The 16,041-nt window shown below is 35.1% G+C and overlaps 1 protein-coding gene and 1 long non-coding RNA gene across 7 annotated transcripts in view; one reads left to right on the top strand and one right to left on the bottom strand.

The window, feature by feature from the left end:
- LOC129362024 (dipeptidyl aminopeptidase-like protein 6) overlaps positions 1-16,041 on the top strand; it is a 96,736-nt gene that overhangs the window by 58,178 nt on the left and 22,517 nt on the right. For all 5 annotated transcript variants that reach the window (XM_055033326.1, XM_055033327.1, XM_055033324.1 and 2 more), the window contains 3 exons: positions 2,039-2,153; positions 5,243-5,341; positions 11,289-11,383. In XM_055033326.1, the coding sequence (XP_054889301.1) occupies positions 2,039-2,153; positions 5,243-5,341; positions 11,289-11,383 (309 nt within the window). The remainder of the gene's footprint in view (positions 1-2,038; positions 2,154-5,242; positions 5,342-11,288; positions 11,384-16,041) is intronic.
- On the bottom strand, positions 13,075-15,223 carry LOC129362026 (uncharacterized). 2 transcript variants are annotated; one of them, XR_008606185.1, is made up of 4 exons: positions 15,050-15,223; positions 14,001-14,084; positions 13,334-13,424; positions 13,075-13,170 (listed from the first exon to the last, which is right to left on the bottom strand). It is a non-coding gene; the product is annotated as an uncharacterized LOC129362026 (long non-coding RNA). The 2 variants fall into 2 exon arrangements; XR_008606186.1 differs by lacking the exon at positions 14,001-14,084.

Genomic DNA, 16,041 nt, shown 5'->3' with positions numbered 1-16,041 from the left:
TTGGCTTTGACTTGCATTAAGAAATTCTTCATCTTCTTTTTGCTGCTTGATTGATTTCCTCTCCCCCCCTCACATAATGATAGGTGTAAATCTAATTATACCTTGTGACATTTAGATTCCCTACTGGGGCAGTCATGCTTTGTTTTTGTATTTTAAATTAGATGACCTTGAAAGGTGAATGAAGCATCAGATTTTTATTTAGGGCTTCAATTGTAGGAGGATGAGTTTAAGCGCATGCATTTAAGAAAAAACACATTCAATTTACGGTAATTTGGCATACTTTGTTTATTTGTTACATTCTTAAAAGAACAGTTATTCAATCACATTTTCTATGGTATCAACGCTGTAAGAACAAAAGCAGGACTTGTTGGATAAAACAGAACTGGTCTATTTATCATTTATCAGAAATGTATTCTTCAGGCTTTTATGATTTATCTGCAGACTGGTACCACAAATAGCAGAGTAATCATTCAACAAAGCCACGAGCCTGAACATTGAGTAAATTGGCGTTTAGCTCTCATCCATTGCTACTTAGTAGACCATCTGTTTCAAATGGACACAATATGTTTACAAGTGGTTGGTGGTGTGTGTTTGTGCCAGTGGAATCGCACAATATCAGCACTCAGATTGCCCCCATAACCAAAAAAGTTGAAGACATATGCTTTTGGGTTTGGGCCAGTCATCTTTGGCTACTAGTCCACCGCCTCCCACATGTCTGCTCTTAAAATGTTTTCTGTGTCCTGTGGATTTTTCCAGTAGATGCGCCTCAAACAGTGCTGATTAGCTATCTACCATCTGCTGGGCTGCGCGAGGGGAGCGGCTCATTATTCTGCCCGTTGCGCCTGCTCTGAAGCCGTCGCTCCACTCCAGCTATCAGGCAAAGCTGCAGGGACTCCTCGTACGCGAGCAGCAGGGAGCGGCTCAATGATTGCAGAGTTGTAGTGCACAAAAAGTGGTTGAATTGTAAGCATGTGTCTGTCAGAGAATGGGCTGTTCTGCGGCCAATCTTTGCTTTCCAGCTGCGGCGGCACAATATGCTTGTGTCTTACGTGTGATGAGACGAATTTTAAAACATCAAGTGCATCCAAGGTCATCCTGAGACATTAGGTGGGATTGATCTCGTGTCTCGTGAAAATGTTGTGTTTGTGAAAGGGCTACATTTTACTTTATGTGAAGCAACTCATGGCTATTTTGAATGACTTTATTGTCCAATGACCTGTCTAGTCTTTGTATTTATCAAAAATAAAATCATGCTCATAATATTTTTATATCCACATTGGACATATTTCTCTAGCCACAGAGGAAAGCATTGATACTATTGTTTGGTTTATGGTCTCGTTATGATGCGACTGTGATGGTATGGGTTTGGGTTTGTGGAAATTCTTCACTGTGGATTCAGACTCAGGTTGTGATTCCAAAGAGAGTGTACCAGAAAAGTTTTTGAAGAAAGAGATGCACTACAAAAAATGGATGGAAAACATTATAATGGTGTCTTGCAGACCATTCTAAAAAAATTAGAATGGTCTGCAAATTAATAGACATTTATATTTGTCTATTATTCAAAATAGACAAGTTAAAATAGTGAATAATGCAAAAAAAAAAAAAAAAGAATGATTAATACTTATTGCCTACAGTAGGAAGGGAAGGGTGCAAAGATTGGTAAGGTTGATTTAAAAAAAAAATAGTCATATGCAAAAGTTGAAAAGCACTAATTTAAGTAGACAAAGTAGTATTTTACCACACTATCAGGTGGTCTTATGTGCTCATATCTGTGTGACTACTGAACCTTGCAATATTTTTCTAAACTGCTTCAACAGGGAGGGTGAAACTAACCTGAATCACATGTTCTGTTTCTTTTTTTTAAAGTTTTTTTACAAGATAGGTGTTTTATTTTGGCTCAGCCAAGGACTTATTTTGACTGATTCATTAAACTCAGCTGACCAGCTTCAGAGATAAGGAGAACAAAGAATTTTGTGAGATTTAAAATGTCGATTAACTTGGTATGAGTTTGTAACATTTCCTATTTTTGTCATTTTAGGACCTTGTGGGTAGCGCGCCGCCTCAGAGGAACTGGAAGGGGATAGCGATCGCCCTCCTGGTCATCCTGATCATATGCTCCCTGATTGTCACCTCTGTTATCTTATTAACCCCAAGTATGTATCACACAAAAAAATTCTAACATTCAGTCAACACTTTCTTAAAAATAGTACTCTGTTTCATAATGCAAGACAACATGGCCTCCTAGTGATGCATATAAATAGTGTATTTTTACATGTCATTTACTTGCATTTCAAGCTTTTTGGAGGCACTTTCCTGCTTTTTAAATGACAACCAATCTTGTGGGTTTGCACAAACTGCAGAAAAATATTCTCACTCTTCAACCAGACATGATTATTCGACATCTTTTAACTGCACTATTTTATCACACCGGGCATCAGAGTTTCATCTTTTCACAGAACTGCATGTGAGAAAACATGAATAAAAGGAAAATAAAGGAAGCAGACTATAAACTTTTGCCTCCTGAGACGTGCTTGTGTCAGCTGGTGTGATTTGCATTAAAATATGTCATTATATCTGCTCCAATTCTTCCCACCACTACCAATGAACTGGGTCAAATTTTTAACTCAGGATATTGCCATAAATCTATTGCTGACATTTATACAATTAGTTTCTATACTGCGTGTGTTCTAATTGAATTTTTCTAATCGGCATAATGATACAGGTTCAAATGTACTGATTTGCATTAAGTGACAAAATATGTGTAGTCTGGAGATTTTGTGAAAAAAAAATTTATTAAAACTGCTAAAAAATGTTAAACACCTAAGATACTTAAAAAATGTTGCACCAAGCTTTAAATTTTTTTTCAGAATATGCAGTGTTGGCCTCATTTTCTGCATTAATGTCTGCAAACCTTTAACATTAATTGCGTTTCGTATTTTCTTTCTGAATTTTCTTTTTTTTTTTAGAAATATCAAACTTTTAGTTTTAATTAATATATTTCTTTTGTGAATTTTGTATTTTATATATGATATAAAAATAATTAAATCATCCAATTTTCTTTGAGCTAATGCTGACTATGACTTTCTGTTTCTCTGGAGAACAAATCACTCCTAGAACAAGATTCTAGATTCAGCACGGCCAAGTCAAGATTAATTAATAACAGTTTGGGCAATGTTCATGGCTCCAAATTGAACTAATTGTTGATTCATTATGTTTTGTCTGCAATGGAGCTTAAGGGTATATGTATATAGGTCATAACATAAATCGCAAATTAGCATATTGATTACATCGTTGCCTGGAATCCATCATATTCCATGGTGTATTTGCTTATTGAAACTGTTCCATATTTTACTTACTGAAATTTTGTGTTTGTAAGTGCGTTCACTCAAGTAAGGAGTGACAGGATTTGACATGAGTCCCCTTTAAACTGTTATTTTACTGTCAAAAACATACAGGTACATTGAAGAACTGTCACATACTGAAAGGTCAAAAAAACGGCAGCAGCATATGCTAATTGCACATCTTTGATAATTCTGCAGCCATAAAATCTGAATAAATTCAAGTGACTAATGAGGGAGTTGAATTACCACAATGTTACTCTTTAATAAAATCCTGATTGTATTAAGCATGTTAGAAGTCAAAGCAACAACGGAGTAAAATATTTATTTTAGGGCTTCAAGCACATCTAGTTGAGCCAATAAATGTAGCTGCACTGTAATTATAATTCAAATGGTAGTTATGCTTTAGACCTTATGAATTAATAGTTTCTTTAAATGTAATGTGAATTACACACACAAAAAAAATAGCATTGTGGGATTAAACATTTAAAGTGTACCAAATGAAATTATTTGATTAAAGTGTAAGAGAATTATCTAATATAGTTACTGAAGGTTAAAAATTGTGAAATCAGCCAGAAAGCAGAGTGTTTTTTGGAACTGTGGTAAGAAAATGAATCATCATATATATATTAAAAAAACACCATTTACCTGTAAAAAAGGGAGGGAGGTTTATTTTTTAATACATGTCCACTATTTTGCTACTCTAGATTAATGAAAATCTGTTACATTTGTGAAACACTCATAATTGCCATTTAACAATGGGGACAAGATGAGACACCTGTTCAGGAGCATGAATACACATGTTTTCCTGCACCCATGGCTGACTTTACACCCAGCCCTGCAGCCTGCAAACTAACTTCATATGATTTGTCACAGCAGCAACATTCTGCAGGCTTCTGTAGCTCAGGCAGCTATTTTAATTTGATGACCCTCTTCCAGCGGGGCGCGTTTTTACAGACAACACCATATCTCTGGATGGTGATTCTGTGCTTGTTTATGCACAGAGACAGGCTCATCATTTCACTGGATAAAAGGTCTTTTAATGTGCAATGCCATTCATGCCTGTATTAATTGGGATGATAATGCAGTAACAGCTCCAGCCTGATGTCAGATCCAATTTTCCTCTGCAAATCATCCTTCTCATGCTCCCCTGGCTTGAATTTGTCTGATTTCTTTTATGCTGATAAACACTTTACAATGTTTGACGTGGCTTCACATATTTATTGCTCGCAAACAACTTGAAGCCTGTCAAAAAATTTTAATTATCCATTTGCAATATAATACCAGGCTGTCAGTCTTTGTGATAGCTGTTGTTTCTAAACAAAGATGCAACGGAAAACTCTGAAAGACTTTACATATTGGACTTGTTTCCTTACTCCTGGCCTGGCTCCCCCGTCATCTGCCAGCTTCAGGTCTTGTTTTGACCTTTGGGTTAACAAGGCGCTGCCAACCTTCTGCTAGATAAAAACTACTCAGAGACCAATTGGACAACGTCAGGGATTTCTTTTTCTCTTTGCATTTTGCTTTACTTTCTAATTTTAAGGCATGGAACAGATGTTAGAACTAACGTGATGTTTTCAAAATAGCCGATAATGCTAAAATGATGAAAATCTCATAGCAGCTTGCTCTTCTTATGTTTTGTTTTCTTTACAAATTGTAGATATGGTTGCTGAAGGAAAGCATTTAGAAGTTGACCTATAAATTCCTGGAGCTTTTATAAATTGTAGCCAAAATCTTGGTTGTTTTTACTTTGATAAACCACATATAAGGAGAAAAAACAAAAAACAAAACAATGGTTATGTGTCTTAATTAAGCCAATCTGTATATTTGATTTTTGCGGCAGAAGATTTTGTAAAGAATTTAATAGATCCATGCTTATTTATCTAACTCTGATGCTTTGACAGGTGAAGATGACAGCCTCGCTCATAAGAAGAAAGTAACAGTTGAAGACATCTTCGGTGCGGACCTTCGAATCCATGACCCAGATGCTAAATGGCTCAGTGGTGCGTTTACAGTTCAGCTTTGACATTTAAAAACTGACTTCTTTGTCAAATCACAACACATACTCAGACAGTTTGACATTTTCCTTTTTGACTCACAATGTACCGTTGGTATTAAAATCTGACATATTTTTTCCAGAGGTGCAGCTTTCTGACGTGATGTGAAACCAGCACTGATAAGAGCGCACAAGTAGTGAGATTGTCGTTAGCACAAATTTAAGACTCAGACAGGTTATTTTAATCATTTAAGAAGAGATCAGAGATCAGATAAACTCATTTGCATCTAGATAAATTTAAAGTAGTTCAGGTTAAGTGTGTTGACAATTAAATGTTTTTTTTTTCAAATTGTATCTATAGGATGTGAACCACAGATGAGAACTAATTCATTTAAAAAGGCGCAACAGTTTAGCTTTGTGAATGAAAACGAAAAACTGAACTTTCTTTGTGTTCAGTCTCATTAATTTAAGAACAAGCATAATTGAAGATTTATTGTCTCTAATACTGTTTCTCAGTAACATATCTGTGACTATAGGCTTTCAGACAGCAAATAAATTCTGACATAATGCAGTCTAATTTCAACTGCAAGTTTAAAGATTTTAAAATTGATCATCATAAAGTGCAAAAGATGCTTAGCACTTTAGTTTTCTTGTTGTTTTTCTGAAGTAACAGCAGCAATTAAAAATGTCTATGCGGCTCCTCCATGTTGGATCAGAAAATTTAGCGCCCCCTGGTTTCACCAGGAAGATTGCTCCTTATTATTTTAAACCACAACATGGCGCTTCTTCTTTCTTACATTTTCTACAGTCAGCAACAAACAATGTTGTTTTAATAAAAAGATTAAGATTATCCTTGCTTAATTTCATTTAAAAACCAGAAACTTATTTCAGTTTAGCAGGATAAAATACTGACACAATGCTTTCAATACTCCTTCAGTTATATTTTTCTGGTAAACTCATATCTATGTTTAAGGTCCATTAAATTCAGCCCACGTCCCAAAAGTAGTGAATGGGATTTAGCCTTTCTCTTGCACTCTAAAGACTTTCTGCCACTTTTCCATCACAGCCAATTCTCTAAAGACAAAAGACTGCAATCATCTTCAGACACACTGGGAAAAAAACAAGTACGTGATTTTTTGTTACTTGTAAAGAATAGCAGTTAATTTTCAAGATGGTGAAACAATCGACTGAGTTTTCTTCAATGATTTCTATTTCATTTTGATATTTTGGTCCTTCCTCCTTGGGTGGAGTTCATAGAAGAAATGGATTGCAGTCAAATAAGGAAAAGAACATTGTTTTATGCTCTCACTAAAAGAACACCTAAAGGTTCACAAAGTAAAAGAGTAATCATTATTGAGCCCTGGTTCTGTCTTTATTTGACGGTACAAACGTCTTTGTCTTTTTATTTAGATACCTCGAAACACAATGAAACCCCTTAACATTTCTCCGATTTAAATAAATGTCACATAAACAACTCTAATCCTCTACTAGTTTAGGGCAGACAACGCCAAGATTGTAGAATCAACACACACAGCAGGCTGAAAACAAGCCTTTAGCAGCAAGTGTGTTTGCGTATGGGGAAGAGTGGGAGCAACAGCATTTAATGAGACCAGCTATAGCATTGTGGTTAAAACCACTGCAGGAAATCAAGCCATAAAGTAGATTCACTAAACAATAATATCCGCTTAGAAGTCAAGTTAATTTATCTGTATGTTCCATGGTGATAATTTCCTTCTTTGTTTTATTTTTATTGAACAGTTCAGTTTGGCATATAAAAATTCCTCAAGCTTCTCCAGACTTTTGCAGTAATTTTTAGTCCAGACTGCATCAGTTTTACCTGAAATTACCTGAAATTAATCAAAGCTGAGTGTAACGTTTCCAGCTTTTAACTAGATGTTTGAACTTAAAAACATTTGTAATCAAACCTTTGAAAAGGCACAATAATCATTTAGCAAAGCTTCTATTGGTGAATGGCTTTCCTATGTTACCAGGTCAAGTTCCTGTGGAGTTGTTTGCAACTCCAAAGGAAATAGCTTTAACTCATTTGTGATTGGTTTATGTTTTCCATTTAACACTGAGTTCTGTTCAAGTTTGAGGATTATAACAAGTAAAGATGATAACCTAAACAGAATACATGTATACTTTAACTAATGCAGTAAGGCACAACGCTCTGACAGAAAACAAATGAAAAGTCTTTTGTTATATTTTGCTTTTGTTTTGTTAGATTTCTTTTGCTTTTGTTTTGTTCATGCCATGAAAACTAAGGCAAATGGTATAGTTGGTCTGGTTGTCTTGCAGAGTCTTTAGCAGATTTTGCTCCACAATAGTGTGTGCGTGTGTGTGTGCGTGTGCATGTGTGTGTGTGTGTGTGTGTTTGGCAGGGAATGTTGCAGCTGCTGCACATTTGTATTTGCTGAATTAAGTGCACATCAGACTGCTTCTTGTTGACATATGTTGTATATTAAGGTAGGTTTTTACTTTGTGTAACTGTGAAGAGGGAATGTTTACACTTTATGACAGTTATGTAATTTTCATCAACATTTTCCAGTATTTCAAAAAGTATGTCGTTCAGAACCTACTAGAGATTTAGTTTGTAAATTAATGAAATCAGTGTACAACAACATTTGAAAATAGCTGTGTTGTTGTTCAATAATGCCTAAATAAGACTGACTAAAATATCAAGTCACTTTGGAGTTTTGAAATTTAAATTATTCAGTTTTGTGGTGTAGCATATAATTATGTGCTTAGCTTCTACATCCTTTAATTACAACATTTTATTTTGGATTTTTCCTTTTTTACAAATTTTTTATATCTTCATTGAGAGAAAAATCAAACTCGAAGTCAAGTTGCTTGTATGTGTCCACATGCTTGGAAAAATAAAGCTGATTTTGATTCTGATTTAAATGCTCTGCATGTGTTCAGGTTTAAAACAACACCATATCTGAAACACAGACGCTGAAACACATCAATCAGGTTCGAAGGATTCTTTGAAGAAACAGAGATGAGAGTTCTCATTTCCCTGTGAGATTAATTATGTTTTGTAACTGAATTGAACTGACACCCACATGGGGCATTCTTTAAATATCTTGAACACGCCAATGAATTAACACTATCAGAAAAACACAAAAACACGATACTTAACATGAGTATAAAGAATTACTTTGTCTAATTGATTTTTGAAAACAGACATTTTTTTTTGCACTAGCAGTGCACAAAACAATACAACACATCTAGTGGATAAAAAGCTATTGTCAAGGAGCAACTCACAAATTGTTTGTTAATTTACACAAATCTGTAATGCAAAAACAAAGAAAAGATCAACACATGTTCTTGTTTTGTATTAAATTAATCCCATTGCTCTATTGTGCATTTCCAATGTGCTTCTTTCATTGAAGTCTCATGAATGTTTATTTTTGCTTTATTTTCATAAACCAAATGCAAACATTTCAAATATGTTATTTGTTGTCATTACTTTGTTGAAGCCCTTATAGCTTAACTTAAGCTTTAACTTGATTTTAAGCAAGTTGCTTAAAATCTACTTGCATGTGTACATCTGATTGCAGATGAGAGATGGGATGTAATGAACAGAACCATCTGTCCCCGTTTTCTGCCGAGCAGATTATCCTGTGATTACTTACATTACCTCCTTATTAACATATAATTGCTTACATTCTCACGTGTCTGCGCCCTTCATTTGCAACGGTGATGAAAGCGCCTTCAGCACCTGACGAAACTCCTGCAATCAATTGTGCGACATTGCACTTGTCATTTAAGTTAATGCAATCAGCATTCATTTGTTGCTAATGACCTTCTGATAAGAAATCCAAGGGGACAGCCTCTCACTCGGGCGGCTCTCATCAATATTTTGTGGACTTCATTCACAGCCGTGTGTAATTGATCCCTGTTGCTCTTTGATCACTTTCCGCCTCTGAAGTCTCTTACTCACCTCTGAGTTTCTCACATACTCCTGGCTCCAAACACAATGATTCAACCTTCACATTGATCTCTAAAACAAAGAGGTGCTGCCGTCTGTCTTTCTGGCATTCATGTTTTTGAGATATGATGGAATGTATAAAAAAGAATGGGGCCTGCAGTGGTTTCAGCTCCCATCTATTTTATTAAAATATGGTAAAAAAAAAATAAAATAAAAATAATTCTTCCAGATAAAGTACAAAAAATATGAAAACTGCAAACATTTCACTACTAATTACTATTTGTTTTTGCTTTTTGTGCAAGGTAATATAGCTTGTTGGAATAATTCAAGACACAGGATTCCTGCAGACATAGCTTTGTGGTTGCTGTTTTAAAAACATCAAAGGCATTAGAGATTTGGAGCATGGTTGGCTCTGACTTTTTTTTTTTCAGCAGAGTTTGTGTTGGAAAATTAATGCCTTACCCAGCACAGTTCATACTCGACATTATCATTCAATGTGTACGTCATGATTCAATGTTAAGATCGCACTGTTCTGTTTTCTTTCTGCAGGAAGAAACCTGGTCATAGAAAAAAAGTGGCAGCTGTGCAAATGAAAATGCTTATCAATTATACAGCTAAATTATTAAGACATGAATAAAACTAATATTTTGTTTCAGTTTTAATTTCTGCTACAATCCAAGTACTTGAAATACTGTTCTATCTGTGGTTTATCTAGAAAGATAAATTCTTTTCAGTCAAGCATTCTTAGATATTGTAAATATCTACCTTCATTTTCTGCCATCCATTATATAGAACATTGCATAGAATATTATAGAGAGCATGCTCTAGCAAGGATATTTTAAAGCCTTTAAATAAAGTATATAAGCTACCACTAATTTGAGCATAAACACAGTTTGTAGAGTATGAGCCACTCACACACAGACTTGATAAATAATGAGAATATCTTTTCACAAGCAGGCATTTTAATTAAGAGATGCAATTAATGCTAGTTTGTAATCTTTAATGTCTAACAGGAAAACACTTCAGAATAATGAGTCTCTGTTTTAGGTATAAAAGGATCAACTCAGCTGAGACATATCCCAGAGATTTCCCAGTGAAATTAAGATGTTATGGGAGAAAAAATGGAGTGTAAACAGTGTGTTTTAACTGCACTGCCTGGCTGTGAGGCAGTAATTACTCAGAAAACCTAACTAGCTCCAGAGCATGTTAAGTGTCCAGCTTCAGTGAGCCAACATAGTGACTGACCCAAAGTTATCTTAAAAAGATACTGATTGGAGATGTCAGTGATTGGAGCATTCATCAATTGGGGGAAAAAAAAGAAAATCTTCTATCCTATTTGCCAGTAACACTAACAATATGAACTGTAGCAGTTTTCAGAAATAACCTGAATTACAGAAAAAGAACAACAATTACACTAGGCTTCATAAAAACTTGCTGTAAGCCATTTTGCAACCGAGTTCAATGCCTCACCCAAAACGGATTGAGGATTGTGTTGCACCGTGTCTGCATTTCTAAATGTTCTGTTTATTCCCATATAGTTTGGCAGCCATTGTTGATGGGACTGAAAAGGGTCACTTTACCTCTGCTTTACTCATACGGTGTTGACTGAGTCATGTATTCTCTCTCTCTGGTTATATTTATTGGATTTTTATTACTTTAATTATCTTTGTTTATTGTTCAGCAATCAAAACGATTTATTCTATCGATAAAGAGACAATTAAATTACAAATGAGTCCTTGAGTGTGTCCTTGTGATAATAAAGAATGATATGTAATTATTTCTTTTAAGACTTCAGCCTTAATAAAATACTGTGATTATCTATGTAACCCAACAACTTTGGAAAGTAAAGGATTGCCTTTAACTATTAATCTTAGTAAACAGCAAAGACTTGTTCATTGTAGTTTTTCTTGGTTCATTCAGAACTTTTATTTAACAAAGTTAAATAAACTGCTATAGAAATTACTAGTGGAGTCATGTGATGTAAGTCTCAAACTGTAATGTCTGATTTCTAAATTGGCAGACAAAGACCTGCTGTATCGATCAAGGGATGGAAATGTTCTCCGGCTTAATGTTGAAACGCAGAAAGAGGATATTGTTGTGCCAAGTCAACTATTTGTGAGTATACCTGACTGATACTGGTGGAATATGTTGCAAGAACTTGTCTTCTTTAGAAAAAATAGATATAAAAAAATGTATGAGAAAGAAAGAAAGTCCAGGGCTTTTAGGTGTAAGTTATGGAGTAGCTGCAGTATAGCTTTTGTGAATTTAAAGTTAGACCATTTAAATTAGATATTGACAGAGGCTATGGTTTTTTTTTTACCAAGGCTTCAAATTGTTAACATGGTATTCACATGATAAAAAAAGACATGTTGCCGCATATTAGTGACCAGAAATTATGTTTTCAACTCTGGGGTGTTAAACAGTAACAAATATAACCGGGTCAGTTTGTATGATATCAGTCATACGACACAGTGAAAACAGCGACTTGATGTTTTATAATGACCGAGCTATCAACTAGAGAGGAACACTGAAAAAAATAAGTCATTGGATGAACATAAAAAAATTATGGAAAGGATTTCCACCTGATTACTTGCTTTATTTCAGCACCATGTACTTGTGTTACTCCTATTTAAAGCAAATGTGTTAGGTCAACCTAATTTATTAAGATTATTCCAATGTAAAGCAAATGTGTTGGCTCCACTTGTTACAATGGTGATTCAATGGGTGATTCTAAATCAAACATGTTGGCTCAACGTAATATATTGTGGTTATTCTTATATAAATAAAATGAGTTGGCAAAACATAATTCATTAAGGTTGTTCTAATTTAAACCAATATGTTGGCTTAACCAGAATTATGGTAATGCAATGGATGATTGTAAATCAAATGAGTTGGCTCAACTCCATTCATTAAGGTTATTCAAATTCAAATGAAATGTGTTGGCTCAACATATGTTTTAAAGGTTCCTTTAACTCAGTTACTATAGCATGACCCAGTGTAGTGCAATACAGCCCGCCCAACTAATCTGCAATGTTTAGGACCAAATCATTGATGTAACTTCATTAAGATGAATGTAAATCTAGTTGAAACCACCTTATTTTACAGTGGTACCTTCACACTACCTGATTCAGTAGGTCCAACTCACTAAAAGCAAGTTAGCTCAACAAATATGCTTCATGCTAAAAGACAGCTAGTTAATCGTGTGGAAATCCTTTCCATTATTTCATGATGTTAGTTCAAAGACATATTTTCAAGCGTTAATCAAGCATTTTAAGATAGCACTAGGTGAAAGTGTAGGAAGAACACTCAACAATTAGAAAAGGTACAACACAATTGTATTTTCAGAATGTTATACATCGTTTTTTTACACAGCACAAAACACAGCTGAGTTGGACATTGAAATAAAAAAACAACTACAAAAAGGTTACAGTTTCATTTCCCAGCCAATTCTTTACAACATAAAATGTCAGTATAGTTGCTCAACTTAGAGAACTGTAACAATATAAATCTTTTCTACTGCAGACTTTAAACACTCATTTTCCATGTGAAAACTTTGCTCAACTTAGCAGCGAGTTTCATATTGAGAACTTGTGCTTTCTTTGATAAGTTCTTTCCATCCAATTTCATTATATTTTCTGTATTACTTCAAAGGTATGCTTGAGTTACTGAGCAAGTTGAGTGCTGAACGCACTAAACTTGAGGGTAGCTCAAGTTTAGTGCATAGATTAGTCCCAGCAGCATCACTATTGCAGAAGATACACTGCCCAAGCTGTTCATAACTTCCACCTCCTCCAGGACAATCCAACATCCAGATGTGCATCGGCAGCCTCTGCACCCTCTGCTCAAATGACGATTCCGAGGACAGCCTCGGCTTTGGCCATTTCTGCGCATTCATCAACGTCCTAAGGGAGTTATGGAAGGGTATTGGGGGAGAGACAATTCACATGTAATTAAATAAATAAATTAAGACTGACATTGATTGAGTCACTCATGGACCTTAGTTGGTGAAAGTATTTTAACAACTCTTAGGAGTTCTATTGTAAACACAAAGAGAATTTAACATACCATGTACTCCCTCACCAGCTTCTCTGGATCTTCATTTAGGTACACACAGACATTTGAGGATGCACTCTCGTCTGACCTCAGCAGTGTCTTCCTAAATATGCAGATCAAAAAACAATGAGAACAATCTCAAAACTCCAGCAGTATAGGTTCACACACTTGAAAACATAGCTACATTCAAAGGAAGTCACAACAAAAGTGATCAGTGGCTTGCAGTCTATTTGAAAGATATTTAAAATTGTTAGTATCCCTTCATTATGCCATGACTAAAATGGAGTTTAACATCTCATTTAAACATCTAACTGAAGCTGTTAGAGGTTTAAATAAAGACATGAATATATCACCAAAGAAATATGTGAAAAGTACAGAATGGTCAACACAGTCTATATCCTTCTACTTTAATGAATATGCAAAGCATTCCATGTCTTACAAGTACATGGACAGTCTATGTGTGGGCATGGATAACGTCGCATATGCCGGTGTTTAAGTCTAAAATGTTTTAACAGGTCATATCTACGAGACAGAGAGAGACTACACTCCTTACATTTCCACATCCCCACGCAAATAAAGACAAAAAAAAACAGACTGGCCAAATAAATGTTTAGCTGAACTCTAGCTCTATAAGCTCTCTAACACTACATTCAGTCACTTTAGATCTGGCAAAACTTACTATTAGCCACTGAAATCTATAATTTGATAGCCGATGAGCCCCTTGACCAGAACTTAAGCAGGTGGATTACAGACAGGTGATGTTCTGAAAGAGATCAGATATATTTTCAGCCATTAAAATATGCAATTCATACTGAACTGAGTTGTATCTTTTAGTACAAGTCCCTTGAATGCCTCATGAATATAACCACTGGACACTTGTAAGCAAGCACATATGTGCAGAACAATGGTGAATTGAACATGGTAGAAAGCAATAGTAACAAAGGTCAAAATGAGCACAAACAATCAACACAAAAAACATCAACATTTCAAAATTAAACCAATGAACTTCAATATTGTTTCTGAGCTACAATTATTTGGGGACAACAAAGAAGAGTCCAAAAAACCCCACATCTTTACAGCAGAGGAATATGTATTTTAAAGAAAAAAAATAGAAAGCTCAAGTCTGTAATAATGGATAATCCATTGAGAGTTTTAGCCTGACAAAATATACAAGAAATCCATAACTAACAGGTATTTTAGGAACATTTAACAAAGCTCAGAAAGCAATGCTTTCTGCAGGTTTCATCGACTGAAATGTAGGACTTTTTATTACCATAATTAATTAAGAATCTCGATGATGATAGAAAGGTACCAAAGTGTGTGTGTGTGTACCTACATTTACCTCCATAGTAACATTACTGAAATAGAATTAAAATAGTTAGAAATAGACTGATGTTAGATCAGTGTGTTAAAAATCCACTAAACCTCCAGGGAGCTCAGGAGGAGCAAAACTGTGACATTTCCGGGGTCCATTTGTGTCTCTGGCAGCAGCTTTGTGACCCTTACACTACATATGGCTCTGCAGACTTTTTCGCACAGAATGTACCTAACATGGTGCGGCGATAAATGTAAACAAAAAGCTATCTGCCTTAACCTAACCGACTTAATCTACAGAACATGAAATAATGTGACACAAGTATGGAACAAGTAGAAAATGGTGCAAATGGTAGAGAAATTTTAAGTTACATATTTTTATATGGATTTAGATGAAAATAGTTTGACTCTTACCTTCTTCAAATTAAGTAGATGCACGCCAGGAATCTCCCCTCTGCCCTTGAAAAAACCCAACAAGGTGCGAGCCAGTTATCTCGCGTGATTTTCCGTAATCTCTTGATGTCGCTGGATCCTCTTCAGCGGGAGATGAGTCTGACACAATAGCGCTTTGGAACTGACGTCACTGTGTTTTTTTTTTATTAGATTAACTTTGACAAATATTGATATTGAATAAAATAAAATAAAAAAAATTTTTAAAAAAAAAAAAAAAAAAAAAAAAATATATATATATATATATATATATATATATATATTATATATATATATATATATATATATATATATATATATATATATATATATCTTGGCACAGCCAAGATACTGCGCAGGACCCTCAAGCTCCCAGGCCTCTGGTAGAGGCCTGGGAGCTTGAGGAATTAGATGTATTCAAGTTGAGATAACGTCATTCAATCACGTTAGTTCAGTTGAGAGAAAAAACCGATTGTCTCGCGTGTTCTCGCGTGATATCCCGTGATCACTCGTTGTCGTCAGCACAATATCAGTCTAACTATAATGAATCATGTTAGCTCAACATGATTCAATTTATAAATGTGAAGTCGTGGAATATCTTGTTTATCCAACATGATTTTATCACGTTTTCGCTTCAAACCCAACATTATTGTGTGAAAGGTACATGATATTTTTTTGTTAATGTAATACGCCCCGACGTTCTTTTTTTTTTTGGCGGAAGATCTAGCTGACGTAATTGAATCACGTTATCTCACCTTGAATACATTTATTCCATTTGCGAGAGAAAACCGATTGTCTTGCGTATTCTCGCGTGATATCCCGTGATTTCCCGTAATATTGCGTGAACTTGCGTGATATCGCGTGATCTCACTCGTGGTCTTCAGCATAGGATCGGTCTGACTATAATGAATCATGTTCGCTCAACATGATTCAATTTTATAAACGTTGAAGTTGTGGAATATCTTGTTTATGCAACA

This window comes from Poeciliopsis prolifica, unplaced genomic scaffold, assembly GCF_027474105.1.
Source record: "Poeciliopsis prolifica strain line A6 unplaced genomic scaffold, Auburn_PproV2 SCAFFOLD008, whole genome shotgun sequence".
Classification (NCBI taxonomy): domain Eukaryota; kingdom Metazoa; phylum Chordata; class Actinopteri; order Cyprinodontiformes; family Poeciliidae; genus Poeciliopsis; species Poeciliopsis prolifica.
Note: the sequence above shows the minus strand (reverse complement) of the source record. Positions and strands in the feature narration are given on the sequence as shown.